This window comes from Cyprinus carpio, chromosome B3 (genome assembly GCF_018340385.1).
Source record: "Cyprinus carpio isolate SPL01 chromosome B3, ASM1834038v1, whole genome shotgun sequence".
In the NCBI taxonomy this organism is placed as follows: Eukaryota; Metazoa; Chordata; class Actinopteri; order Cypriniformes; family Cyprinidae; genus Cyprinus; species Cyprinus carpio.
Window position 1 is genome coordinate 11,243,926 of NC_056599.1, and position 27,572 is coordinate 11,271,497.

Sequence of the window (27,572 nt, forward strand, 5' to 3'; positions counted from 1 at the left end):
TTAAGTTTTTTGCGCTTGTTTTAACTTTGTAGGTCACATGATCAACATAGCGGATGATGATATCCAAATCGCATTCATGCTTCATACATACAGTGCATACGCATTCAGGCTGTGAAATTAAGTGCCTACTTCTAAACAGTGGACGCAAGCGTCACAGGCGATTTAACAGACTTGAATTAATGTACAGTACTTGCAATGTCGCCCCCACCGACAACGCATAGTATTGCGTGCATCGGCGCGTCGCGTATCAAAAACTAGTGCTTTGATTGGCAGTTCTTTTAACCAATCACTGGGCATCCTCCTATCTGACAAGTGACCAGTAGAATCCTGTTCTGTATCCTACGTGTAACTATTCAAAAATATTAAAGACGGGAAAGAAATAGTTATGAAATTGCATCACAGCAATCGAGGAGACTGATTAGGACGAATCGGTTCGGTCAAAGCTCACTCTTGTGATTTTACAAACGCTGCGAGAATCGGTTCGAACGAATCAAAAGATCCATTTAAGAAAAGTTCAAGGTAAAGTCACGTCCGGTTGCTTAAAATGTCTTAACACGCCCTAAGGGTGTATCGTTAGCAATTTTTATTTCCTGATAGACCTAAACTACCATGGTGTTTGTAACTTTCCCTTTTGTTAAAATATATATTTTAACCTCATTTTACCCCACCCTCGTAATAAAATAACAAGAGGACAAACGCATGATCATGTCTGAATTTTGACTGATTTTAGGCAGAAGGTTTGAATGCACGGTTTCAGTACTTGTTATGCTTGTATAGGTCTATCTCTTTGTTAATTTTGTTAAATATCAAAGAAAGTTGTCAGTATATAGGATTTATTTAAAGAGTTAAAAAAGACATCAAAACGGAAAACTGCCAACATTATTAGAAATATTGTTACTAATAATTATTATTGTCATTTGTTAATAATTTCGGCTAATGGCCTTGACTCATGAGGTGTAGACCATATGAATATTGACATATGTAATGTACATTTATTGCATATAGACTTGCTGGATATTCTAATCATGTCTTTATTGCTTTTATCTTTTTGATTAGATTTTCTGTCTATAAGATTTGCGGTTTTTAACGACACTGAACAAAAACAATGGAGAAGCAGCGTAAGTTTTAAACTGACACCCCAAACCCAAGTTTAACCTGACTAAACCAAATAGTTTTAAACTGTAGCTACACCATTCTGTATTAGTTCACTATGATGAGTAGGAAATGTCTTAATAGTTGATTTCTAACTGATGACAGAATTTTAATTTTTGGGCGAACTGCCCTTTTAAACTTATTTATAATATATTCTACTCTGCAGTATATTATTCACATTGCATATGGCAAACATTCTGGTTTAACTGTTATTTATTTTTCAGATGCTGAGTTTGTGGACCGTAACAGAAGCAATCTCATACAAAGGGTTACTGTTGTGATGGCCATTGCTGATGCACTGAGAGCTGTTAAACTAATTCACGAGGAAACATACTCTAATATTTTTGTAGCCTCTACAAATATGGATAAAATGAGAGTGTTACTTGGTGCTCTGAACACCAACAAAGCCAAATCTGCTTTTTATAATTCGCTCAAAGATAATGACCCCTTCCTGTTTGAAGATCTTAAACCAGAAGGTGAGAGAGAGAGTTGGATGCATACAACACATACACGGCAAAACCCAACTGGCACAGAATCTAGATCTGACCAGATGTTCATACTTTTGTTTGTAGTTTATCTTTTTTCTGCTTGTACTAAATTCTTTGATTAATTTGTGTAGTTACATAATAATAATTTCATTGTCAAAAAGTACTAAGATATCGAGCATTTAACTTGAAACATTGGTGAAAGCACGAGAAATATTTGGAACATGCATAACCTTCACATATTTTCTTATACTTTCTATAATTTTGTAGAAATTGAACAGGGAATGGAAGGGGCATCTGCACAGACCTCATCAGAAGTACTGGAAACTGAATCTCATCCTCAAAATACTACAACAGTACAGATGGAAGCTGTCCAACAGAGGACTGAGGGCCGACAAGTCACCTGGTGGAACAGAGACAGATCTCGTACAAGACATAAGACAAAAATAGAGGAGCTGCGAAGAGAGACTGGCAAACAAAAAGTAGGGAACCTCTGGTTTTATAAAGTTGAGAAGTACATGATTGGCTCTGGAGGAAGTGGCACACAAGTATATATTGGCGTGAGTGAAGATGGCATTGAGGTGGCCATTAAAATAATAACCAAGAACCCAAAGAACATCAAAGACTTTGAAAATGAACTGAAGCTATTGCAAGAGCTTGAAAGCCCATATATCGTCAGGTATGTGACCTGTGCAGCGGATAAAGATTTTTACTATCTTGCAAACCATCTTTGTGAATATGATCTAGTGGACTACATGGAATATCTTCGTCAGCCAGAGCAAAAGGACAGAAAAGAGACCAGTTTGAGGAGAATAGTGGAGGAGATGCTTCTTGGCCTTCAAGTTCTTCACCGTGCTGGAGTGGTACATCGTGATATAAAGCCTAGAAATGTTTTGATAGGTATTAATATAAATTTATTTTTTATCATGCTTCTTATTTTTTTTTTTAGAACAATAATCTTTACTGTTGATTTGGAGAAATCTAGCATCACCAATGGATCCTCTGCAGTGAATGGGTGCCGTCAGAATGAGAGTCCAAACAGCTGATAATCCACAAGTAATCCACACCACTCCAGTCCATCAGTTTATGTCTTGAGAAGTGAAAGCTGCATGTCTGTAAAAATCAAATCCATCATTAAGATGTTTTAACTTCAAACTGTTGCTTCCTTTACCATTGAGTGCTCTGTCAATAATATTGCTTTCTCCAGTGAAAAAGTAGTCTCTTCTGAATCAGGAGAGAAATATGCACAAATCAAGCACAATGTACAAGCAAAAACAGTTCCAAACAAATATGTTTTAATGCGAGAGGACAACAGAAGATGGAATTTTCACTGGGGAAAGAGTTTTTATGGATTATAAACTCATATTTTAGCCAGAAGTGATGATTTAAAGTTGAAACAACATGGAGCTTTTCACGTCACAAGACATTAATTGACTGAATTAAATCATGTAGATTATTGTGATGTTTTTATCAGCTGTTTGGACTCTCATTCTGACGGCACCCATTCACTGCAGAGGATCCATTGCTGAGCAAGTGATGTATTGCTACATTTCTCCAAATCTGTTCTGATGAATAAATAAACTCATCTACATCTTGGATGGCCTGAGAGTGAGTACATTTTCAGCCAATTTAAATTTTTGATTGAACTTATCCTTTAAAGCAATCGTTCGACTAAAAATTTAGCTTCTGTCATCATTTACTCACCATCATGTTGTCCCAAACCAATTTAACAGCAGCTGGTCCCCATCCACTTTAAAATGACAACAGAATTTTAATTCAGTATATTCAAAAGTCTAACTTATTCCTAATAGATAAAGAAGAAAGGGCAAGGCTGGCTGACTTCGGCTTAAGTCGCAAACTGGAGGAGGGGGAAACCACAATGTATACTGACAGAGCTGGTACACAAGGCTGGGAGGCAACGGAGATTGTAAATCAGACAGAAAAAGGTGGATACAAAGCGAGCTCAGACATCCAGGTTTGTGAAATACCATGAACGAACTGCAGCCATGATTACAATGAGATCATCTAAATAAAAGAGTATTTATTATCAGTTTAGTTCAGACTGTTTGTGATTACTTACACTTTTCCTACTCTAATCAAGTCCAGTGGTTAGTATTGTGCAGTTTTCCCTGTTAGATAACTTTGTTTTTGCATCAGGTAGCAGGGATGTTAACCTACTACATCCTCTCTGACGGGAAACATCCGTTTGGTGATGGCATCCACTGTGTAGTGAACATTTCAGAAGGGAAATATTCTCTTGAAGATATTAAAGATATTGCAGCAAAGGATCTCATAGAATGGATGATCAACAAAGAACCAGATAAGAGACCGACCATCGACAGGGTCCTAAATCACCCTTATTTCTGGGATGATAAACGGTAAATTATAATTAACGTTTTATCCTTAGGAAGAAATCACTGAATGAAACTGTAAGGTGTTTCTTCACTATTATCCATAATATTTTCTGCCTAATCTTCCACTGCATCCTTTTACATATTTATTTTTTGCTTCTTCAATGTGTTTTTTTTTCCCAGTATTTCAGATGCTGTTTTAACCTGATTCTCTGCTCTTTGACTCTCCACTTGTACTTAGCCACTGCCAGGACCTTGTTTCTAAACTTTGGGCTTTATCTTGCCATTTATCTTGAGCTGCCAGTCTGCACGGTTTCTGGTCCTCCTTTGCTGCCTGTTAGTAAGAATAAATTGCTGTAATAATCATTTGTTGTTCTGTGCAGTTAAATGAAAGTTCATAACTTTGGTTTGTTAATGTAGTACTTTTTTATTTAAAGATTATGTATACCTTTATCCTTTAATCAGATGTTCCCTAACTACCCTTTCAATTAAACAATTTGTGCTTGTGTCCTAATCTAAAAGAAAAATACATGTATGATGAATGTTAATGTGTATTTATGGAAAATATATGCTTGTTCTGCTGCTAAACTTACTTGCTGTTTACCTTCTGGTTCATTCAGAAAAAAGGAAGTGCTTAAGGAACTGGGCGATCAACCTGAAGTCCAGCACTATATTGATATTTTAAAAGTTTGTGAAACTAAGAAAGCTGAAGAAGCCCTAACAGCAAGAAAAGCCGTAGAAAAGACCTTCATTAATACAAAGGACAAGCACAGGTAAATTATAAAAGGTGTTTGATGTGTAGAGAAAAAAGGCTTTAGTAATTTTGACTCCTGTTATACATTCAATGCTGCATTACATAAACCTTTGTTATTTTACCATCATCTGAATTTGATACTATTTATCCTCAGTACTTTAGGCACTTTTCTAAAATTCATACTCCTTAAAAAACAGCTCTTCTGAAAAAAAATAATAATAATAATGGCGCTGTTGGTTATTTTTTGCCAGTGTTGTACAAGTATATATTGTGTTGTTTGGCTTGATGTGCTCTTTGTCTGCTATTTTCTTTAGGAGAACTGCAATCCTTAAGATGCTAGGAGAGACAGAATCACAGGAAGTACAGAACCAAAAGTTAGAAGATCTTTCTAAGGTTTGCAACTCTGCAGAGAAACTGACACAAGGCAAATCATTTAGTAAATGGAAATCAAAGGTGGGTAGAAATATCCAACAACATGACTCACATTTCCTTCCTGAATTGTTTATCAAATATCAAAATAATAAATAGTGTGTCATAACATCTAAGTTAACATCTGAGGTTGGTGACATACCTATGATCACAATAATTTTGTAATAGTTTACTATTCGAATTGTATTTTCAGCTTTCAGACATGAACAATGCTTTTCCAGAGGACATACTTGGCCTGCTGCGTACTTACCGCAACAAACTGATACATGGGTAAGATGTACAAAAAAAAATTAAAAATACATTTTGATCCAGGTTATCTCTCTATTCTTGTCTTTTGAAAATAATTTTTCATTTGAAGCTACAAATTATTGAAATCAATCTGACACGAATTGTATTGGGCTTAAAAGCGCAACACAATGCAAATTTATCTAAAGACTTAATTGTTTAAAGCTTCTTGTTAGAGGTGAAAAGAGTTGAGTTTTACATTTGAATGTAGAAAAAGATTTCATAGTTCCATACTGATCTAGTGGTCTAACTTGTTCTAGTTCTGCATTTAAACTTGGCATTAACATGTGACCTGTATCCAGATGTTGTCCACATACACATTGAAAAGACAGATCAGCGTGTCCTGGTCCAGAGGTAGTCGATATTCCGGGAAAAAAACACCTATAACAATCTCAGTGTAATGTAAACACAATCCAGCCATTGTGTCTGCATTCGCAGGTGGACATCACGCAAAATCCCGCCCCTCTCTCGCGAACTGTCAGGGGAAAAAAAGACGGAGAACAAAACACCTGTGTGGAGACTAGTGAGACTCATGCACTTATCTCCTACACTTATCCTACAGTTAAAAAAAATGCTTTTCAAAAGAAAACCCACCACTTCAGGTTGACTTTGCACCAGGCCACTCTCTGCAGACTTATTTAAATGTTGCACAGGAAAGACAGATCTGATCGGTTATCTAGATAGAGAAGTCAGCTGATGTTGCCAAGTGTAAACGCGCAGTGTGACTGGTGATCTGATCTGCTTGATAAGATTGCGGTGATTGCATGTTAATGCCAAGTGTAAACGCAGCCCTAGTTCTACTAGAATGTATTGACTAGAACAAACAACTTCTCCTAGGGCCAGTTGCATAAATTTAGCCTAAGATTAAAAATGTTAAGAGAGTAAGAATTAGTCTGACCAACTAGCAGTTAACCAAGGGATAATCAGTCTCATTTTTTTTTATTCAGCTTAGAATAATCTACATTTTTATGTAACGGAATTTAAAAATTATGACCAGTCTTAAAGAACAAATTAGCTGACTCACTTTAAAAGACTAGTCTTAACCTTTTTTTTATGCAACCGGCCCCTAGTCAATAGTCAATAGTTCTAGTTTAAAAAACAAAAAACAAAAGATATACAATAAACAATAAATGTTCAGTTCCCTAGACAATTGTGTATTGCATTTTTTTCCTTGAATTTTCTCACATTACTATTTCTGTGTACTTTGTTTCCAACAGGGGATTTGATGAACAGATGCTCAACCGTTTTCCAGACCTCTACATCAGCTTACACAGATTGGCTATAGATGTGGGCTGGGACTGTATCTGGTCTTAAGTTGAGCGAGGAGAACATCAGCACCTGTTGTGAGTGGAGATGAGAGAGCCTCTATCATGGGGACTAGAATCGTTGGGTTCTAGCTCATCCATGGAGGGGTGAAGCGGCACATGTGTGACCCATCAAGTGTCACCACTCTCATTCTCCTTTAGAGACCTCTAAAGGAGAGAAATAAATAATGATAGATACTACTGAATTCATGGCAAATAAAAAAACTTAATAATGCATTTTTGTCACATAGAAATTCACTTGACAGTAAAGCACTGATTTTGAGCTTGAAGGATCTGAGGATCCTCAAATGCAGCCTGTGTGTGTTTTGCTTCAAGAGAGCAACCATACATTTGTGTTGTGTTTTACTTTCTTTCTTATGTATTCATTCATTTATAAAAGTTTATCATTTAATCATTTTATTATTCAGTTTAATCATATAATCATTTATAATAATCATTACAGTCATTTAGGTAGCACTTTATTTTACAGTCCTGTTCCTCATGTACATACTATGTACTTATTATAGTAATTACAATAACTATGTAATAACTAGGTACTAACCCTGAACCCACCCCTAAACCTAACCCTAACCCATGTAGTTACCTTGTATTACCAGAACTTTCTTAGATAAATACACTGTAAGTACACTATAAGTACATGTAAGTACATGCACTGTAAAATAAAGTGCAACCGTCATTTATATATCCAGTTCATTGATTCATTAATTGATTAGTCATTATGCAAGAGATAATCAATGGTTATTTGCTCCGCTTCACATCGGGTGGTTCTTTGCCCCCACATCGTGAATTTAAAATCCTTTAATGCATGGCAAACCGTTGATTATCCTTTACTTATATTATAGTTGTTTTTATACTATTTTCCATTGTTGTTTTAGTCTTATGACTATGTGTTTGAAGAGCTGTTTGTCTTCATGAATAAGAGATATGACGGGATGTTGATGGAAACTCAAGGTTTATGGGATGTTGTTGTGAAGCAGTTTTGGTATTTGTCTGAGCATTGAAACAGGCAGCTAAGACTATTCAATAAACTCTGCTCCTTTTATCTTCACTTCGTCTCCTGCTTCTGCTCTTCACTGGTTTTTTTCTTCAGTCAGCTTCTTGGCTGATAGAGACTGTTAATAGAGTTTGGGGTATTTTGGTACCAGACAAGATTTCCTGTTAACAGGTTTTGGCTGTTAGACTACTTTTCTGATGAGTTGTTCTGTTACCAGACAAAACAGATATTTTCTGACGGGATCTGGCGTCCGGGGCTGGATCTTAATTATTTGGCATCGAGGCATGATCTTACAAGCAATGCAGAACATTTTACTGCTATTACATTTTTTCTTCATTTACTCACCTTTATGTCATTGTAATGTCTGTTTTGGGGTTTTGTTTCATGTTCTTGTTTTCATGTCTTTTATTTTATAGTTTGATTCATGCTGTTTGTGTCATGCTTCCCTTGCCCTCATGTATCTCTGCTTTGTGTATGTGTCATGTTCTCATTGGTTATTGTCTGGTCATGTGATTATCAGTTCTGTTTGTTCTCATTGGTTGCTTTAGTCATGTGTCTGGTTCCCATTGGTTTGTTCCTGTCATGTTACCCTCATTGTTTACTATAAGTAGTCATGTTTTTGCCATTGTCTCTTGTCGTGTATTAACGTAATATTGCAACCTGCTGTCGGTGAGTCTAGTCTGTTCATGCCACGTCAAGTCTGTTTCTGTCAAGTCTGTTTCATGCCGAGTCTGTTCAAGCCTCGTCGAGTCAAGTCTAGTCTGTTCACGTTTGTTCAAGTCAAGTCTTTGTTTATTGTTTGGATTTTGGATTGCACCTTATTAATAAACTGCACTTGGGTTCACCTACACTCGTCTTCAGTGGACTGATCGTTACAGTCATTCCAAACCTGTATGACATACTTTCTTCTGTGGAACACAAAAGTAGATATTTTGTAGAATGCTACCAAACAATTTTGATTACCCTTAATTTCTACTGTATTGACAAAAATGTCTTGTTTTTCTCAATTGTCTTCTTTTATTCCACTGAAGAAAGAAATTCATACAGGTTTGGAATGGCATGATGGTGAGGAAATAACAGTTTTCATTTATGGGTGAACTTTAACATTTGTAAATACATAACTCCTAATTTATATATGACACTATTTATCTTTAATCAGGCTCTTATTGAATTAATGTTTAACTTCAATTAAATAGAACTAAACATTTAAAGAGAAAGAAGCTGTTATATTTGATATTTGTTTTACTTTTTTAAATATTCATTTATTCTTCCTTTATAATCATGTATTCATGTTATCATTTATAATCTTTAGTCATTAGCTATTTATTATGCTAACTGCAAGGGCCAGACAGAATCTGTAGACTTTTATGGTGATTTCTGCACAGAACTTTTAAATTTTAATTTTTACAATATAAAATATATATTGTAAGATCATATAGTTTTAACAGGGAAAAAGAGTTCTGTGAAGAGAAGATGACTGATGAGTTTCCAGATTTCCTCATCAGTTTACACAAGCTGGCTATGGACATGGGCTGGGAATATTGAAGATGCTGAGAAATTGCATGTGGACACCTGTACACAGTCTTTCTTTTTGTTTTCATAGCTTTGATCATGTACTTTTTTGCAAGCAAATCTTTAACATATTTCACTTTTCAGTCTCTTGCTGCCTCAGTTGCTTTACACTTCATATTGAATATTGGTGTTTTTATGGCCCCTAAACATGTTTAAAATCCACTATATTTTTATGTTTTTAAACTAAAGTAAATATTGATATTTTCAACTTGTTTGCTTGTTGTATATTCATTGACTCAGTGCTGTAATGCTAAATGAATGTTATTTGTATGATGTGAAATGATTTGTAAAATAGACAAAGAGTGTGTCTTCTGAAGATCACATACTGTACACTATGTGATAAAGGGACAGTTCAACCAAAAATGACAATTCTATCATTATTCATCAATTCTGACCCTCATTCCATTTTACAACATAAAACAGTTTATAGCCTTTATTTTATTTTGTTTTAAGTTTCCAATACTTTTTTTCTTGCACTATAATTTAAAATAAAACTCTTTATATTGAAAACTCTTTATATTGATTTCTGACTCTTGAGTGTTTTTTTTTTAACATTTAAAACATGTTAATATTTCAAATAGGCTATATCAGGAAATCTAAAAATCAGGAAAGACATCTCAAATGTTCGCGTCAGGATTCAGGAAGTAATTATAGCAACAGTGGGCTGCTCAAGCACAAAACGTAAATGTTGTTATAATTTACCACTACATACCTCAGTTATGTCTCTCTTAGATTTGTAAAAACGACGATTTGAGAAAACTACGCAGAACTGAGTTTGGTGAACTGTATGGTGTGGATTTCTTGGAAACTACAGATCTCGTGTTGTTGTGTACTGTCACTAATTGGCTGCCTTGTCTTCCTCTTCCGAACTCATCGCAGCTTCATGTTTCACCTGTCTAGCGTCCTTATCTCTGCGCGAATAGACGTTATATACGTGATTATTAAACTACAGGTATGTGAAACTCACATCTGTATTTATGGCACCAAATATGAGTGTTTATTAGCTGCTGGATTATTGTGCCCTGCTTGACTGACTGCAGTCCAGGGGCGCCCCCAAGGGGTGGCCAGGGGTGGCCACGGCCACCCCTGTATAAACTCTGGCCACCCCTGTGACCACCCCTAGGATGATTTGCAGTGGCTACTATTAATTTAAATCTATTTTAAATCTATTAATTTTAGATCTATATAATTTATATATCATTTAATATAGTTACTATCACACGAAGAGTGACGTTTTTCTCCAGAAGTCTGCATAATTGCAAATGTGACATTGATTTTATACAACAGTTCAATAAACAAGAAGTTAATATCAAGAGTTTTACGTTTTAGACAACATATTTACTTTTTGCGCTCTATTTCTAAAAACAAAAAATCATTCCAAACACAGCCACTGTTTTTGCGTCTCTGAGCAACATGATAGTGTTTAGTTCCTGAATGAATCAACTGTTTAAATGATTCGGTTCAATCGCAATGACTCACTTATTAACAGTGACTCGCTGCCACCTCCTGGCTGTTTTAATTTCACATTAATTTAAGGTACCATTTCATTTGTTTAAACAATTTCAAACATCAGTTTTCAATGTGTTATGTTTAAAATATCAAAACATTATTTATTAATTTGTAACTCCAGATTAAAGTATTCCATGTCCCTCAGAGCTCCATTAAACAGTGTGTAAAAACATCTAAATGGCACTTCAGATGCAGTTTCTGTTTTCTCTGCATTGCAAAGATGAATTTTGTTGATACTGATTGCATTTGCTTGGTAACAGCCCAAATGCAAGTGTCTGACTTAAAAGATGGTGCACACTTTTAGAGAAAAAATGGCGTAAAGGTTAAAAAAAAAAAAAAGCCTCAGCTGTCAGCACACTTAGAAATAAGATATCAGCACAATAACACACAAAGCAAAATATTGTCTAATTTTCGTTATCGATAAAATCCCAGAAATCACAGAGATATCAGTTTTTTGGTCAATATTGCAAACCCTTTATTTATTTATTTATTTATTGATGTGCCACCCCAAGATTTACTGTGGCCTCATCTGGCCACCCCTAATAAAACAATCTTTTGACTCAAAAACCGCAGTCTTGATCAGTTTTACAAAGTAATTCCTTTCGATTCCAAATAAGTAAAGTCGACGTGTTTATATCTCAAACTATAGTCGAAATTCTTAAATAAATAAATAAAAATACTGTTTACTGAATGTACAATGACTTTGGTGACAACATGATGGGGGCATGTTGTCACACTACTCGGGGTAAGTTGTCAAAATGAAACCTAATATTAAACAGCCTATTGTAGGAAGCAAAACAATTATGAGAAAAAAAAAAAAAAAAAAAAAAAAAAAAAAATATATATATATATATATATATATATATATATATATATATATATATATGTGTGTGTGTGTGTGTGTGTGTGTTATTCATTTATTTTCTTCCCTGTGTGTGTGTGTGTACATACACACACATAATTATTTTGTCTGACAGAAATTATAGTGTGTGACAACTCGCTCCAACTTCTACTAACATGTAAAGTGCCCTTGTTGTATTTCATTAGTTCAACCTCTCAGTTAAAATATGTTTTGACTTTGACTATGACTTTGTATTTGTTTTTGATTTAAATGATTAAGAATATACAATACTTAATATAAAGCAGCATGATAATATTTTTGCATTACTTTTTTGTCTTATTAGCAATTTTACACTGAAGAAAAACAATGGAACATCAGCGTAAGTTTTATATTCACTTCAACTTCAATGCACCACATTTGAAATTATATTGGCACAGATTTAATTCACTTGAAGGCTTACTAGTTGATTTTTGTTGTTTTTGTACCGCGTACTGAAGGTGAGAAATGGTTGATAGCCGCCTTTTTAACTGATCAATATTTGATATTTACTCAGATGCTGAGTTTGTGGACACACACTATGAGGCTCTCATTCAGAGAGTAACATCTGTGATGCCCATCACTGATAAGATGTATGAAAACAGAAAGCTTTCCTGGGAAGTGTATTCGAAGATCACAAAGGCTTCTAAAAAGACTCAAACGAGAGAGCTTCTAGATGCTGTCAAATCTGGAGGACCTGCAGTAAAATCTGCTTTTTACAAAGTACTGCAAGAAGTTAAGCCTGATGTCATTCAAGAACTTGTAGGTAGGGTATTAGTGGAAAAAATGAAGAAAACAATTTATTTCAAATCTAAAATGGATTTTGCAGGGCCATCCTCACAGACAGACAGACCTGAGAATGATATCGTCAGGTGGAACCCATCCTCAATAAAGTACTGAAGTAAAATAGAGGAGCTCCGGAAAGATTCCTCCAGAAAGAAAGTCGGGGACCTTTACTTTTCTAGAAGAAATAAATACATTATTGGCTCTGAAGGACGTGGCACAGTATATCTTGGCCTGAAGGAAGATGGCACTGAGGTGGCCATTAAACGAATAATTAAGGACCAACAGGAAAGCAAATACTTTGAAAATGAACTTAAGCATCTACGAGATTTAAATCTTGAGAGTAAGAACATTGTCAGGTACGTGGACTTAGCAGAGGATGAAGACTTTTATTATCTTGCACTACAGCTTTGTGAATATGATCTAGAGGACTACAATGAAAAACTTCAAGTTCTTCACCGTGCTGAAGTGATACATCGCGATATAAAGCCTGGAAATGTTTTGATAGGTATTACAAATATATTTTACTGCTTATGTAGTTTCACAAGGGATTTATCAAAGTAATGTTAGACTTTGTATTTATTCAAGAATACAGGTGACTTAAAAACTCTGTAACATACTCAACAGATTCAGGAAAAAATGCAAGGCTGGCTGACTTTGACTTAAGTAGTAAACTGGAGGAGGGCAGAAGCACAGTGCATACTGCTAGAGCTGGTACACAAGGCTGGGAAGCTACAGAGATCCTGAATCAAGAAGAAACAGTTTACAAGATGAGCTCAGACATCCAGGTCTGTCAAATAACATGCTTTAGCTGCAAAGATAGCTAGCTATAGGAAATATGAATTTGAGCTCTAATATTTTAAGTTGCTATTATCTGAAAACCTTAAATCAATAACAATGATTTTAATATGTATTAATGTTTAAAAAAATAACAAGATTTTTTGCATTTTTTAAAGAAGTCTCTTATGTTCAAAGCTGCATTTATTTGATAAAAAAAAATGATAATTTTAAAAATTAAATGGCCGTTTTCTATTTTTAAACATTTAAAATGTAATTTTTATTATAATAGCAAAGATGAATTTTCAGCATCATTACTCCAGTCTTCAGTGTCACATGATCCTTCAGAAATCATTCTAATATGATGATTTGCTGCTCAACAAACATTATTATTGTTATTATGATTAATGTTGAAAACAGTTGTGCTGCTTAATATTTTTGTGAAAACCATGATACATTTTTTCTCGATTTTCTTTGATGGCTAGAAAGTTCAAAAGAACAACATTTATTTGAAATATTTTTTTTGAAGCATTATAAATGTCTTTACTGTTGCTGCAATTTTGATCAATTTAATTCCTCCCTGCTAAATAAAAGTACTTATTTCTTTAAAAATAAATTACTGACCCCAACCTTTTTAATGGTAGTGTAGAAATATTTAAATATTCAGTGAACTATCACCGCAGCGTACTTCATAGAAACATGCGTGTAGTGTATGTTGTGTTAAATGTGCACTTTCTGAACGTACACCCTTGTTCTGTTGCTGAACTGACCTGCTCAACGCCTGCATGTTTTTCTGTCCTTCAGAAAAGAGGCAGTCCTTAGGAAGCTGGGAGATAGGCCTGAAATCCAGAACTATGAGACTTTAGCAAAACTTCACAAACTCTACGTAGAGAAAGGGCACTCAGAGGGAACAGACCCAGCAGCAACACTGACCATCAATGAGGCCTTCAGTGAACTGAAAATCGAGAACGAAAAGAAGTAAGTTCTAAGTTATTGAAAGAAGTCACTTTTGCTCATGAAGGCTGCATTCATTTGATCAGATATGGTAAAACAAATATTGTGAAATATTTTTAGAATTTAATATAACATTTCTCTATTTTTATACATTTTAAAATATCATTAATTCCTGCGGTTCAATCAGTATCATTACTCCACTCTTCAGTGTCACGTGATCCTTCAGAAATCATGCTAATATGGCAATTTTTTATTTTTTTTTTGCTTAAAAAACATTTATATTCATTAAAAAAAACACCTAACAAATATTTTATTATGATAACCATGATACACCATTCAAAAGTCTGGAGTAAGATTTAAAAAAGGCGATACTTTTATTCAGCAAAGATGCATTAAATTGATCAAAAGTGACAGTAAAGACATTTATAATGTTACAGAAGTTTTGTATTTGTATTTTTTTTTTTTTACTTTTATATTCATCAAAAATGTACCACATTTTCCAGAGAAATATGAGGCAGCACAACTGTTTTCAACATTAGTAATAATTATAAATGTTTCTTGAGCAGCAAATAATCATATTAGAATAATTTCTGAAGGATTATTTGTAAGTCGCTTTGGATAAAAGCGTCTGCTAAATGATTAAATGTAAATGTAAATGTAAATGGATTATGTGACATTGAAGACTGGAGTAATGATGCTGAAAATTCAGCTTTGATCACAGGAATAAATTACATTTTAACATACATTACAATAGAAAACAATTATTTTACATTGCAATAATATTTCACAGCATTACTGTTTTGTATTTTATATTAAATAAATGCAGCCTTGGTGAGCAGGAGAGACATCTTTCAAAAACATAAAAAAATCTCAGTTATTCCAAATCTTTGAGCAGCAGAGCATATATTAATAGATTAATTTTATTTTACATAACATAGTTTAAATGAAATGTGGATCATGTACCAGGCTTTCTCTGCTCATTTGTTGTCCTTCAGGAAAAATGACATCCTTACTATAGTTGGTGAGGATTTAATGACCCTTTGGAAGCTTTTCAACACTGCGGAGGAGGTCACAAAGGGAAAAAGCTTTTCTAATTGGCAATCAGAGGTGAGAAACTGTAAAGTCTCACATAAACACAAAACAAGAGCTTTTCTTTTTTTTTTGCTCTCTACATTATATTGGTTCATTCAGTGGTGTGTTGGGACTGCTAACAATGTAGCACACTAAAAGATCCTGTGCTAGCCAAATGCCATAAACATTGTATTTTTTATTTGCAGCTTTCAAAAATATGGACAGACATAAACAAAAAGCTTCCGGAGGACATTATTGGTCTGCTGCGTGTTTTGCGCAAAGACAAAAGAGACAAAAATCCTCATCCAGATCTGTAACATCTCTATTCCTGTTATTTGACCCGTGTACTCATTTCAGTTCAGTTCCATTATTATGTATATGGAGGTTGTCAAGTGTTGGTGAGTTTATCTGACTGTAATGCTTCTGTTTTTCAGTTAATTCACTCTGCCTCTTTTGTTTCTAACAGAAATGTCAATGATGGGTTTAAAAAGAAGAAGATTTTTGACCTCTTCCCGGACTTTTTCATCAGTTTACACAGAGTGGCTAAAGACTTGAGCTGGAAGTATTGAAGATGCTGAGAGGACGTTACACCACAACATACCAAAAGCATTTACATTTTTAACAGTCGACATCAGACTTCTCATCATTTGAAATGGAGCAATCATTTTTGTTGACATTTAAGCACTATGCTCAGAATTATTACTTATAGTTTTTCACAGTTACTAAGACAAATTCTGAATAGCCTAAACCAATTTGTCAAATAAATCACTCTTTCTGCAAAACCTTAAACATATTCAAGCAGAGACAAAATTGCCTGTGACTAGATGAAGTCCTCTGGCTGGACTCAGCTCTAATACATGATCCTGAGGGAGAATCATCTTTCTGTTCTTTGTGTGTGTGTGTGTGTGTGTGTGTGTGTGTGTGTGATTGCAAAATGTTTACTACATACAATAAAAAATTGTTGTAACTACATGCCCTGGACACTGTGCACTCATTTTTGATTAGTCTAATGAATCATCTGTAGTGTGTGAAATGAATAAGAATCGATTGTTTGTTGGTCCGGGGAACAAACTCTCAGGGGAGAGTCATGGGTTCTGTAAAACTAGTAATAAGATTTGAATTTGATGTGATGGTTTTGAGAAATATGTTTCAGCATTTCTGAAAAACTAATAACTTCATTCTTTCTCCTTTTTTTATTCCTACAGCTTTTGCAGTTCATATAGTAGATTTGCAGATTTAAGCTAAAGTTTACTTTAATTACAAGAAAAGGTAAATAAGGTTGTGTTTTACTAAACTAAAATTGCAAGTCAGTGGGTGTGGTAACAAAAACACATTTGGATGAATTTTGTTTTGTGATTTCACTGTCCAACCACTACTCAAAACACATGATAATCAAGATTTAATCAAATCAGGGCTGTAAAGATATCGTCTGTTTTTCATAAATGTGCATTATTTTTATATGGATTGTGAGAGCAGTCAATGAGTGTGTCCTGTGGAAATCACACAGGGTTCAAGTCTGAAGTATACTTTAATTTTTATTCACGCTTTGATATACATACAGTGTATGTGTAGAGCCAAATTTTTATACCAGTGTTGCACCAAAATGAAAATAAAAACTGTTAATAAACATAACCATAAAGTTTATTTTAAGGCCATTTATGGGAATCCCCACAGCTGTTAACTGTGATTGGATGAGGGGAAAAAATGGGCTAGTTTTCATTCCTTTTGGGCGGCTTTTAAGTCAGGAATTTTTCTGAGACCTGTCAACCCTGCTTACACTTCCGTGATCACTCACTGACTGACTGACTTACTCACTGACTGACTGCCCACACCCTTCCATATTCGCAGAGATTTTTGGTAAGTTCCTGGTTCCTATATATATTTCTTTATTTAATATGATATCTCATTTTTTTGGAGTCAATTGTTTTGGATGCTTATGATGTATAAGATTGTATGGAGTTAGACTGTAGTACGTGAGAAGATTGGTATGGAGCCCCACACATGCCATAAGTGGGAATATATATCATGGACACAAATTAAGAATTCCCATGACTTATTAATTTGTTCCCTCATTTTAGTAAATCATGGTGATGTTGTACTTTATTTTCATTTAAATCAAAATGAGTAAGCAAATTAGTACAATGTGGCAATGATTTACTAAAACGAGGAAACAATTAAGTCATGGGAGCAAATTCTTGGCCACAATTTAACTAAAATGAGGGACCTAATTCTTAATTTGTGACTGAAATGTATTTCTGTCTCCATGTCATATAAACAGGGCTCTGTAGAGTGGCCCAGTGATGTTGGCCTGTTTGAATGCTGATAGCTCAAAACCACGGACATATTTAATTATATTATTTTGTGTAATTTTAATGTACTTCATTAGATTTATTAGGATATTATTTAATTAAGCTGCATTCATTTTAGCCATATTCGTGCTGAAACAAAAGAATGATATTTGAGTCGGTTTAAACAGGTTTTCCAAAACCAGCCTGACCAGATGACAGGTGCCCAAAACCAACCTGTCTGACAAGATTTTTTTTTTTTTTTTTCACAGATTACATTGTTCCTAAAGAAAAGACTAAAATGCAAAAAGATATATGGGACATAGGGAATTACATTTGGTGCAGAAAGGAAAGTTATATCAATTTACTTCTGCTACATGCTGAAGAAAATATAAAAATGAATAAAAATATCCATATAAAAGAAATGGAAAAGGAGCTCTTAAATCATCTAAAAATATATTTTAGAACTAAAAATAAAATCAGAGACTTAATTAAAAATTATAAAAAAATTACCAATAACAAAGTAATGGCCAATAAGAAAATTACTACTAATAAAAAAATTACTACCAATAACAAAATAATGGCCAATAAGAAAATTACTACTAATAAAAAAAATACTACCAATAACAAAATAATGGCCAATAAGAAAATTACTACTAATGAAAAAAAATCCTACCAACAAAAAATACTACTATTAACAAAAAATGATGGCCAACAAAAAAATGATGGCCAACAAAAAATTAATGAGGAATGTTTTATGGATTTTATTTATCTGCAAAATGCTGAAAAAAACATAAAAATGATGAAAAATAGCAATATAAAAGAAAAGGCATATGCCCTCTTAAATAATTTAAAAAATAAAGATTTTAGGACTAAAAATAAAATCGGAAACTTTTACTTATTTAAAAATGAGAATTTTATCATTAGCACTTCACGTGCAATAAAAACATACATTGGGTTCACACAAGATGGTACTTTGGTAGCAGTTCAGTGTGGAGATAAAGACCATGTGTCATACTTCATACATGAATTTAATAGTTTAAATAATGCTAAGCTGGAGAGCAAGAACATAATTAAATATGTGTCCTCAGAAGAAGATAGAAATCATATTTATATAGCAGTAAATCTTTGGGATTACTATCTAGATGAATTCATAAAAAACCTTTATCAGCCAGAAATAGACCAACAAAAAAATGACAACCAACTAAAACAATATTTAAAAGAAATAGTGAAGGGGATGCTTCTTGGCCTTCGAGATCTTCACCAGGCCGGAGTGATACATGGCGATATAAACCCTAGAAATATCATCATAGGTATGAAACTTATTTTCTTTCATTTCATTTTAACTTTTTACAGCATATCTCAGAATGTCATAATATTATACTGTCTATATCATATTATATGTAAAATTAAAACGCTATTCTCAACAGATTCTGAAGAAAATGTTAGACTAAGTGGCTTTGGAAGAAACATCAAACTGAAGGAGGAAGAAACAACTGCCAATACAGAGAGAGCAGGTATCCAAGAGAATGATTCTACAAAGAGCTCTGACATCAAGGTTTGTGAAATATACAGCAGATTATCATAATGAAACTAAAAATGTTTAGCCAAAAAAAAAAAAGTATTGAAAAATATTATATATTCTACAAGGAGTCTACAAATATATGTTCAGCTTGTCATGTGATCTCAACACAACAAGCATTGAGCACGACTTTATGCAGAATAAAGCATCTTCACAAGTGATAAAATGTTTACCTTGATTGAATTGAAGTCACTTTATTTAAATGCATCTGCCAAATGCATGATTGTTAATGTAGATCAGCCTGTTCTTCACAGTCTGCTCCATTTCTTGCAGGCTGCTGGGATGATGGTGTACTACATCCTCTCTGGTGGGAAACATCCTTTTGGGGACACAAAGGATCGTGAGGAGAACATCAAGAAAGGGCAGCACTCTCTTGAAGATTTACAAGATATAGTAGCAAAGGATCTCATTGAATGGATGATCAACAAAGACCCGGCAGAGAGACTGACCATTGATGAGGTCCTACGACACCCTTATGTCTGGGATGATGAGAGGTGAATAATAAACCATATTTAATAGATGTTTTTATTGTTTTTATCACTGTGAAGTGAAGGTTAGTTAATCTAGTATGTATTTGTTTCATGTTTCTGAAAGAATATTTTACAGTTCTTGATTATGATGTTCACCACTTGCTTCTGTGAGATCCATCTTATGCATGGTTTTCCACTGCATTTCTTTACCCACAATTTCTTTTCATCTTGCTTGTTTGAACTAGTTTCTTCTGTTTATTTCCATTTGTTCAGATGCTGTTCTTGCCTGATACTCTGACAGAATTACTCTTGACTCTCCTCTGAGTCACTGCCAGGATCTTGTTTCTAGATTTTGGACTCTTTAGGTTGGCTTCTATCTTGAGCTGTGAATCTGAGAATTGTAAAGGAATAGTTCACCCAAATATTACAATTCTGTCATTATTTACTCATCCTCATACCGTTCAGTCATAAGAACCACTTTTATGATGCTATTTTGTCATTTTGAAACCTAATTTAGTTTCAATGTATTAAAATGTGTGGCCAGAATATTCAATATTTCTGTCTTCTATATTGAAAGAAAGAAAGTCATAATGGTTTGGAATAATATGTTAAGTAAGGTGAGTAAATGATGACATAATTGTATTTTTTAGTGAACTATCGCCGCAGCGTACTTCATAGAAACATGCGTGTAGTGTATGTTGTGTTAAATGTGCACTTTCTGAACGTTCACCCTTGTTCTGTTGCTGAACTAACCTGCTCAACGCCTGCATGTTTTTCTGTCCTTCAGAAAAGAGGCAGTCCTTAGGAAGCTGGGCGATAGGCCTGAAATCCAGAACTATGAGACTTTAGCAAAACTTCACAAACTCTACGTAGAGAAAGGGCACTCAGAGGGAACAGACCCAGCAGCAACACTGACCATCAATGAGGCCTTCAGCGAACTGAAAATCGAGAACGAAAAGAAGTAAGTTCTAAGTTATTGAAAGAAGTCACTTTTGCTCATGAAGGCTGCATTCATTTGATCAGATATGGTAAAACAAATGTTGTGAAATATTTTTAGAATTTAATATAACATTTCTCTATTTTTATACATTTTAAAATATCATTTATTCCTGCGGTTCAATCAGCATCATTACTCCACTCTTCAGTGTCACGTGATCCTTCAGAAATCATGCTAATATGGCAATTTATTTATTTTTTTGCTTAAAAAACATTTATTGTCATTGTTGAAAACAGTTGCCTAATATTTTTTTTTTATGATAACCATGATACACCATTCAAAAGTCTGGAGTAAGATTTAAAAAAGGCAATAATTTTATTCAGCAAAGATGCATTAAATTGACCAAAGTGACAGTAAAGACATTTATAATGTTACAGAAGTTTTGTATTTGTATTATTTTTTTAACTTAATATTCATCAAAAATGTACCACATTTTCCAGAGAAATATGAGGCAGCACAACTGTTTTCAACATTAGTAATAATTATAAATGTTTCTTGAGCAGCAAATAATCATATTAGAATAATTTCTGAAGAATTCAGCTTTGATCTCAGGAATAAATTACATTTTAACATACATTACAATAGAAAACAATTATTTTACATTGCAATAATATTTCACAGCATTACTGTTTTGTATTTTATATTAAATAAATGCAGCCTTGGTGAGCAGGAGAGACATCTTTCAAAAACATAAAAAAATCTCAGTTATTCCAAATCTTTGAGCAGCAGAGCATATATTAATAGATTAATTTTATTTTACATAACATAGTTTACATGAAATGTGGATCATACCAGGCTTTCTCTGCTCATTTGTTGTCCTTCAGGAAAAATGACATCCTTACTATAGTTGGTGAGGATTTAATGAACCTTTGGAAGCTCTTCAACACTGCGGAGGAGGTCACAAAGGGAAAAAGCTTTTCTAATTGGCAATCAAAGGTGAGAAACTGTAAAGTCTCACATAAACACAAAACAAGAGCTTTTCTTTTTTTTTGCTCTCTACATTATATTGGTTCATTCAGTGGTGTGTTGGGACTGCTAACAATGTAGCACACTAAAAGATCTGTGCTAGCCAAATGCCATAAACATTGTATTTTTTATTTGCAGCTTTCAAAAATATGGACAGACATAAACAAAAAGCTTCCGGAGGACATTATTGGTCTGCTGCGTGTTTTGCGCAACAAACTGGTGCACGAGTGAGTGAGACAAAAATCCTCATCCAGATCTGTAACATCTCTATTCCTGTTATTTGACCCGTGTACTCATTTCAGTTCAGTTTCATTATTATGTATATGGAGGTTGTCAAGTGTTGGTGAGTTTATCTGACTGTAATGCTTCTGTTTTTCAGTTAATTCACTCTGCCTCTTTTGTTTCTAACAGAAAGGTCAAAAATGGGTTTAATAAGAAGAAGATTTTTGACCTCTTCCCGGACTTTTTCATCAGTTTACACAGAGTGGCTAAAGACTTGAGCTGGAAGTATTGAAGATGCTGAGAGGACGTTACACCACAACATACCAAAAGCATTTACATTTTTAACAGTCGACATCAGACTTCTCATCATTTGAAATGGAGCAATCATTTTTGTTGATCTGAATAGCCTAAACCAATTTGTCAAATAAATCACTCTTTCTGCAAAACCTTAAACATATTCAGGCAGAGACAAAATTGCCTGTGACTAGATGAAGTCCTCTGGCTGGACTCAGCTCTAATACATGATCCTGAGGGAGAATCATCTTTCTGTTCTTTGTGTGTGTGTGTGTGTGATTGCAAAATGTTTACTACATACAATAAAAAATGGTTGTAACTACATGCCCTGGACACTGTGCACTCATTTTTGATTAGTCTAATGAATCATCTGTAGTGTGTGAAATGAATAAGAATCGGTTGTTTGTTGGTCCGGGGAACAAACTCTCAGGGGAGAGTCATGGGTTCTGTAAAACTAGTAATAAGATTTGAATTTGATGTGATGGTTTTGAGAAATATGTTTCAGCATTTCAGAAAAACGAATAACTTTGTTCCTACTCCTTTTTTTTATTCCTACAGCTTTTGCAGTTCATAGAGTAGATTTGCAGATTTAAGCTAAAGTTTACTTTAATTACAAGAAAAGGTAAATAAGTTTGTGTTTTACTAAACTTAAATTGCAAGTCAGTGGGTGTGGTAACAAAAACACATTTGGATGAATTTTGTTTTGTGATTTCACTGTCCAACCACTACTCAAAACACATGATAATCAAGATTTAATCAAATCAGGGCTGTAAAGATATCGTCTGTTTTCATAAATGTGCATTATTTTTATATGGATTGTGAGAGCAGTCAATGAGTGTGTCCTGTGGAAATCACACAGGGTTCAAGTCTGAAGTATACTTTAATTTTTATTCACACTTGGATATACATACAGTGTATGTGTAGAGCCAAATTTTTATACCAGTGTTGCACCAAAATGAAAATAAAAACTGTTAATAAACCTAACCATAAAGTTTATTTTAAGGCCATTTATGGGAATCCCCACAGCTGTTAACTGTGATTGGATGAGGGGAAAAATGGGCTAGTTTTCATTCCTTTTGGGCGGCTTTTAAGTCAGGAATTTTTCTGAGACCTGTCAACCCTGCTTACACTTCCGTGATCACTCACTGACTGACTGACTTACTCACTGACTGACTGCCCACACCCTTCCATATTCGCAGAGATTTTGGTAAGTTCCTGGTTCCTATATATATTTCTTTATTTAATATGATATCTCATTTTTTTGGAGTCAATTGTTTTGGATGCTTATGATGTATAAGATTGTATGTTAGACTGTAGTATGTGAGACGATTGGTATGGAGCCCCAAACATGCCATAAGTGGGAATATATATCATGGACACAAATTAAGAATTCCCATGACTTATTAATTTGTTCCCTCATTTTAGTAAATCATGGTGATGTTGTACTTAATTTTAATTTAAATCAAAATGAGTAAGCAAATAGGTACAATGTGGCAATGATTTACTAAAACTAGGAAACAATTAAGTCATGGGAGCAAATTCTTGGCACAATTTAACTAAAATGAGGGACCTAATTCTTAATTTGTGACTGAAATAAATGTATTTCTGTCTCCATGTCATATAAACAGGGCTCTGTAGATTGGCCCAGTGATGTTGGCCTGTTTGAATGCTGATAGCTCAAAACCACGGACATATTTAATTATATTATTTTGTGTAATTTTAATGTACTTCATTAGATTTATTAGGATGTTATTTAATTAAGCTGCATTCATTTTAGCCATATTCGTGCTGAAACAAAAGAATGATATTTTAGTCAGTTTAAACAGGTTTTCCAAAACCAGCCTGACCAGATGACAGGTGCCCAAAACCAACCTGTCTGACAAGATTTTTTTTTTTTTCACAGATTACATTGTTCTTGAAGAGAAGACTAATTATGCAAATAGATATATTGGACACAGGGAATTACATTTGGTGCAGAGAGGAAAGTTATATCGATTTAATTCTTCTGCTACATGCTGAAGAAAATATAAAACTGGATAAAAATATCCATATAAAAGAAATGGAAAAGGAGCTCTTCAGAGACTTAATTAATAATATTTTAAAAATAACCAATGATGAAAAAAATTCCTACCAACAAAAAATACTACTATTAACAAAAAATGATGGCCAACAAAAAAATGATGGCCAACAAAAAATTAATGAGAAATGTTTTATGGATTTTATTTTTCTGCAAAATGCTGAAAAAAACATAAAAATGATGAAAAATAGCCATATAAAAGAAAGGGCATATGCCCTCTTAAATAATTTAAAAAATAAAGATTTTAGGACTAAAAATAAAATCGGAAACTTGTACTTATTTATAAATAACAATTTTATCATTAGCACTTCAGGTGCAATAAAAACATATATTGGGTTCACACAAGATGGTACTTTGGTAGCAGTTCAGTGTGGAGATAAAAACCCCAAAAATTGGTCATATTTCATAAATGAATTTAATAGTTTAAAAAATGCTAAGCTGGAGAGCAAAAACATAATTAAATATGTGACCTTAGAAGAGGACATAAATCATATTTATATTGCAGTAAATCTTTGGGATTTCTATCTAGATGAATTTATTAAAAATCATGAAAATCAGGCAGCAATAGAACAAAAAAAAAAAATAGTGGAGGGGATGCTTCTTGGCCTTCGAGATCTTCACCAGGCCGAAGTGATACATGGTGATATAAACCCTAGAAATATCATCATAGGTATGAAATGTATTTTCTTTATTTTCATAAAATATTTCATTACTTTCTCAGTATGTCATAATATTATACTGTCTATATCATATTATATGTAAAATTAAAATGCTATTCTCAACAGATTCTGAAGAAAATGTTAGACTAATTGGCTTTGGAAGAAACAACAAACTGAAGGAGGAAGAAACAACTGCCAATACAGAGAGAGCAGGTATCCAAGAGAATGATTCTACAAAGAGCTCTGACATCAAGGTTTGTGAAATATACAGCAGATTATCATAATGAAACTAAAAATGTTTAGCCAAAGAAAAATATTATATATTCTACATGGAGTCTACAAATATATATTCAGCTTGTCATGTGATCTCAACACAACAAGCATTTAGCACGACTTTATGCAGAATAAAGCATCTTCACAAGTGATAAAATGTTTACCTAGAATTGAATTGAAGTCACTTTATTTAAATGCATCTGCCAAATGCATGATTGTTAATGTACATCAGCCTGTTCTTCACAGTCTGCTCCATTTCTTGCAGGCTGCTGGGATGATGGTGTACTACATCCTCTCTGGTGGGAAACATCATTGTGACACGCAGAATGATGAGCTAGATATTGAAGCCCAGGATCTCATAGACTGGATGATCAACAAACAACCAGCCATTGATAAGGTCCTAAAACACCCTTATTTCTGGGATAAAAAAAGGTAAGTTATAAAAGGTGTTTTATGTCTAAAAACTGTATGCTGTTCTGTGCAGTTAAAGGAAAATTCATGAATATGGTTAATTTAGTACTTTTTCTTAAAATATTATATTATGTATACTTTTATCCTTCAATCAGATGTTCCCTAACTAACCCCCTGCATTTATACAATTTGTGCTCATGTCTTAAACTGGAAGAAAAAATACATGAATGATTAATGTTGTGCTTCATATTAATTTATGGAAAATGGATGCTTGTTCTGCTGCTAAACTTACTCTCTTTGCTTTCTTTTTCATTCAGAAAAGAGGAAGCTCTGAGGAAAGTGGGCGATCGACCTGAAGTCCAGTGCTACACTGATATTTCAAAAGTTAGCAAAAATTGGAAAGCTGAAGAAGGCCTAAAAGGAACAGAAGCCGTCGAAAGGGCCTTCGATAGAAAGGACAAGAAAGGACAAAAAAGGTATTTATTTTATTATTTGACTTTGATTCTATTTCTCTCCATTACTTCACTGTCCTCACCTTCATACTCGGACATAAACAGCTCTGTACAAGTCTGTGTGTGTTTTTGCTTGATGTGCTCTTTTCTTTAGGAAAACTAAAGTTCTTGGGATACTTGGAGACAATGAGCAAGTCAAGAACGAAAACTTTCCTGAAAAGTTTTTAAAGCTTTGTGACTATGCAGAGAGCTACTCGAAAGACAAAACATTTATTAAATGGAAATCAGAGGTGGGGAGAAATATCCAACAACATAGGACTCACAAAAACAGAATATATTAACTGTAGTTTTTAAAATATTTAGTCCAGTGTGCCAAGTTCACATCAGAAATTAATGACTTTCCTGATTATTACAACAATTTTGTAATTGTTTACTAACTGAGCATTTCTTGGTGTAACACCCTTGTGTTGTGTTTGCAGCTTTCAGATGACTGGTCAGACATAGACAAAACTTGTCCGGAGGACTTAATTGGCCTGCTGCGTACTTACCGCAACAAACTGTCTCATGTGTAAGACATACAAAAATACAACTAAAATTTGATCCAGAGCTCACTTATTTCTGTCTTTAGATAATGAATTATTACTAATGTCAAGATGGTACACTGTGTGTTTAGGCAAATTTTACAAGAATGCTAAGGGATTAAATGTTTAAAGATTAAAGAAAAAGTTGAGTTTTGATTTTAATGTAGTGCATTACAAGAGATTCCTTGCATAACTTTCTCTCACATTAATGTATCTCAAGTTCCATGTTAATCTAGTGGTCAGAGTGTTAATTTGACCTTGTTCTAGTCAATAAATTATAGATACACTCAGCCCAGACAAATGGCCCAGTGAATTACATTTTATTCTGCACTGTTCTCACATTAATACGTCTGTGTTTTGTTTCCAGCTGGACATTCGATGAACAGATGTTCGACCGTTTTCCAGATTTTTACATCAGCTTACACAGATTGGCTACAGACATGGGCTGGGACTGTATCTGGTCTTAAGTTGAGCGAGGAGAACATCAGCACCTGTTGTGAGTGGAGATGAGAGAGCCTCTATCATGGGGACTAGAATCGTTGGGTTCTAGCTTGTCCATGGAGGGGTGAAGCGGCACATGTGTGACCCATCAAGTGTCACCACTCTCATTCTCCTTTAGAGACTCACTGCACCACCAGGGGATTTTGGAGTTTACACCGGCCTAAAACCAGTCTCAGAACCCAGTGTCTTTTCTGCTTTTTTGTAATTATATAATAAATATAATTACTTAAACAGTATGTATTCCGAGAGTTTCATTTCTAAAATTCAGTGTTTTTGTGTTGTATTATTCTCTTTCACAGTTTTGCATGCAGTTCTAGAATAGTTTGTCGCTCAGTTCTTTTGTAAGAGTATAGATCTTCACTGAACTCCATGTGGGCACTAACTCTCAGTGCTGGAGGGACGACTGGAAAATTTCAAGGAAAGATAAAACTATCAAAGAAACATGCAGCTGTATTTTGGTTTGAATCAACCATTTAAAGAGTTT

General features: G+C 34.1%; 1 protein-coding gene across 6 annotated transcripts; it reads left to right on the forward strand.

The window, feature by feature from the left end:
• The first annotated feature begins 326 nt into the window (after window positions 1-326).
• Window positions 327-27,321, forward strand: LOC109095502 (sensor for unfolded proteins in the ER ire1-like). Of its 6 annotated transcripts, none has more exons than XM_042719656.1 (10): window positions 327-519; window positions 1,057-1,118; window positions 1,377-1,628; window positions 1,908-2,537; window positions 3,449-3,612; window positions 3,795-4,015; window positions 4,609-4,761; window positions 5,057-5,195; window positions 5,365-5,441; window positions 6,674-6,811. In XM_042719656.1, exons 2-10 carry the CDS (start codon window positions 1,106-1,108, stop codon window positions 6,768-6,770), a joined length of 1,746 nt encoding a protein of 581 aa, XP_042575590.1. In that variant the 5' UTR covers window positions 327-519; window positions 1,057-1,105; the 3' UTR covers window positions 6,771-6,811. The 6 variants fall into 6 exon arrangements, with proteins under 6 accessions (XP_042575590.1, XP_042575588.1, XP_042575589.1 ...); XM_042719654.1 differs by lacking the exons at window positions 4,609-4,761; window positions 5,057-5,195; window positions 5,365-5,441; window positions 6,674-6,811 and adding exons at window positions 25,872-26,030; window positions 26,161-26,296; window positions 26,486-26,574; window positions 26,955-27,321 and having other exon boundaries at window positions 334-519; XM_042719655.1 differs by lacking the exons at window positions 327-519; window positions 4,609-4,761; window positions 5,057-5,195; window positions 5,365-5,441; window positions 6,674-6,811 and adding exons at window positions 603-737; window positions 25,872-26,030; window positions 26,161-26,296; window positions 26,486-26,574; window positions 26,955-27,321.
• The last annotated feature ends 251 nt before the right edge of the window (window positions 27,322-27,572 follow it).

What these genes read in the sequence shown, in the direction of transcription:
- LOC109095502 (XM_042719653.1), top strand. Translation starts at nt 17,905, where the DNA reads ATGCAAAAAGATATATGGGACATAGGGAATTACATTTGGTGCAGAAAG. An exon ending in CAAAGAGCTCTGACATCAAG is followed by an intron (nt 19,162 to 19,458) that starts GTTTGTGAAATA and finishes CATTTCTTGCAG; the next exon opens with GCTGCTGGGATGATGGTGTA. An exon ending in TATGTCTGGGATGATGAGAG is followed by an intron (nt 19,680 to 20,442) that starts GTGAATAATAAA and finishes TCTGTCCTTCAG; the next exon opens with AAAAGAGGCAGTCCTTAGGA.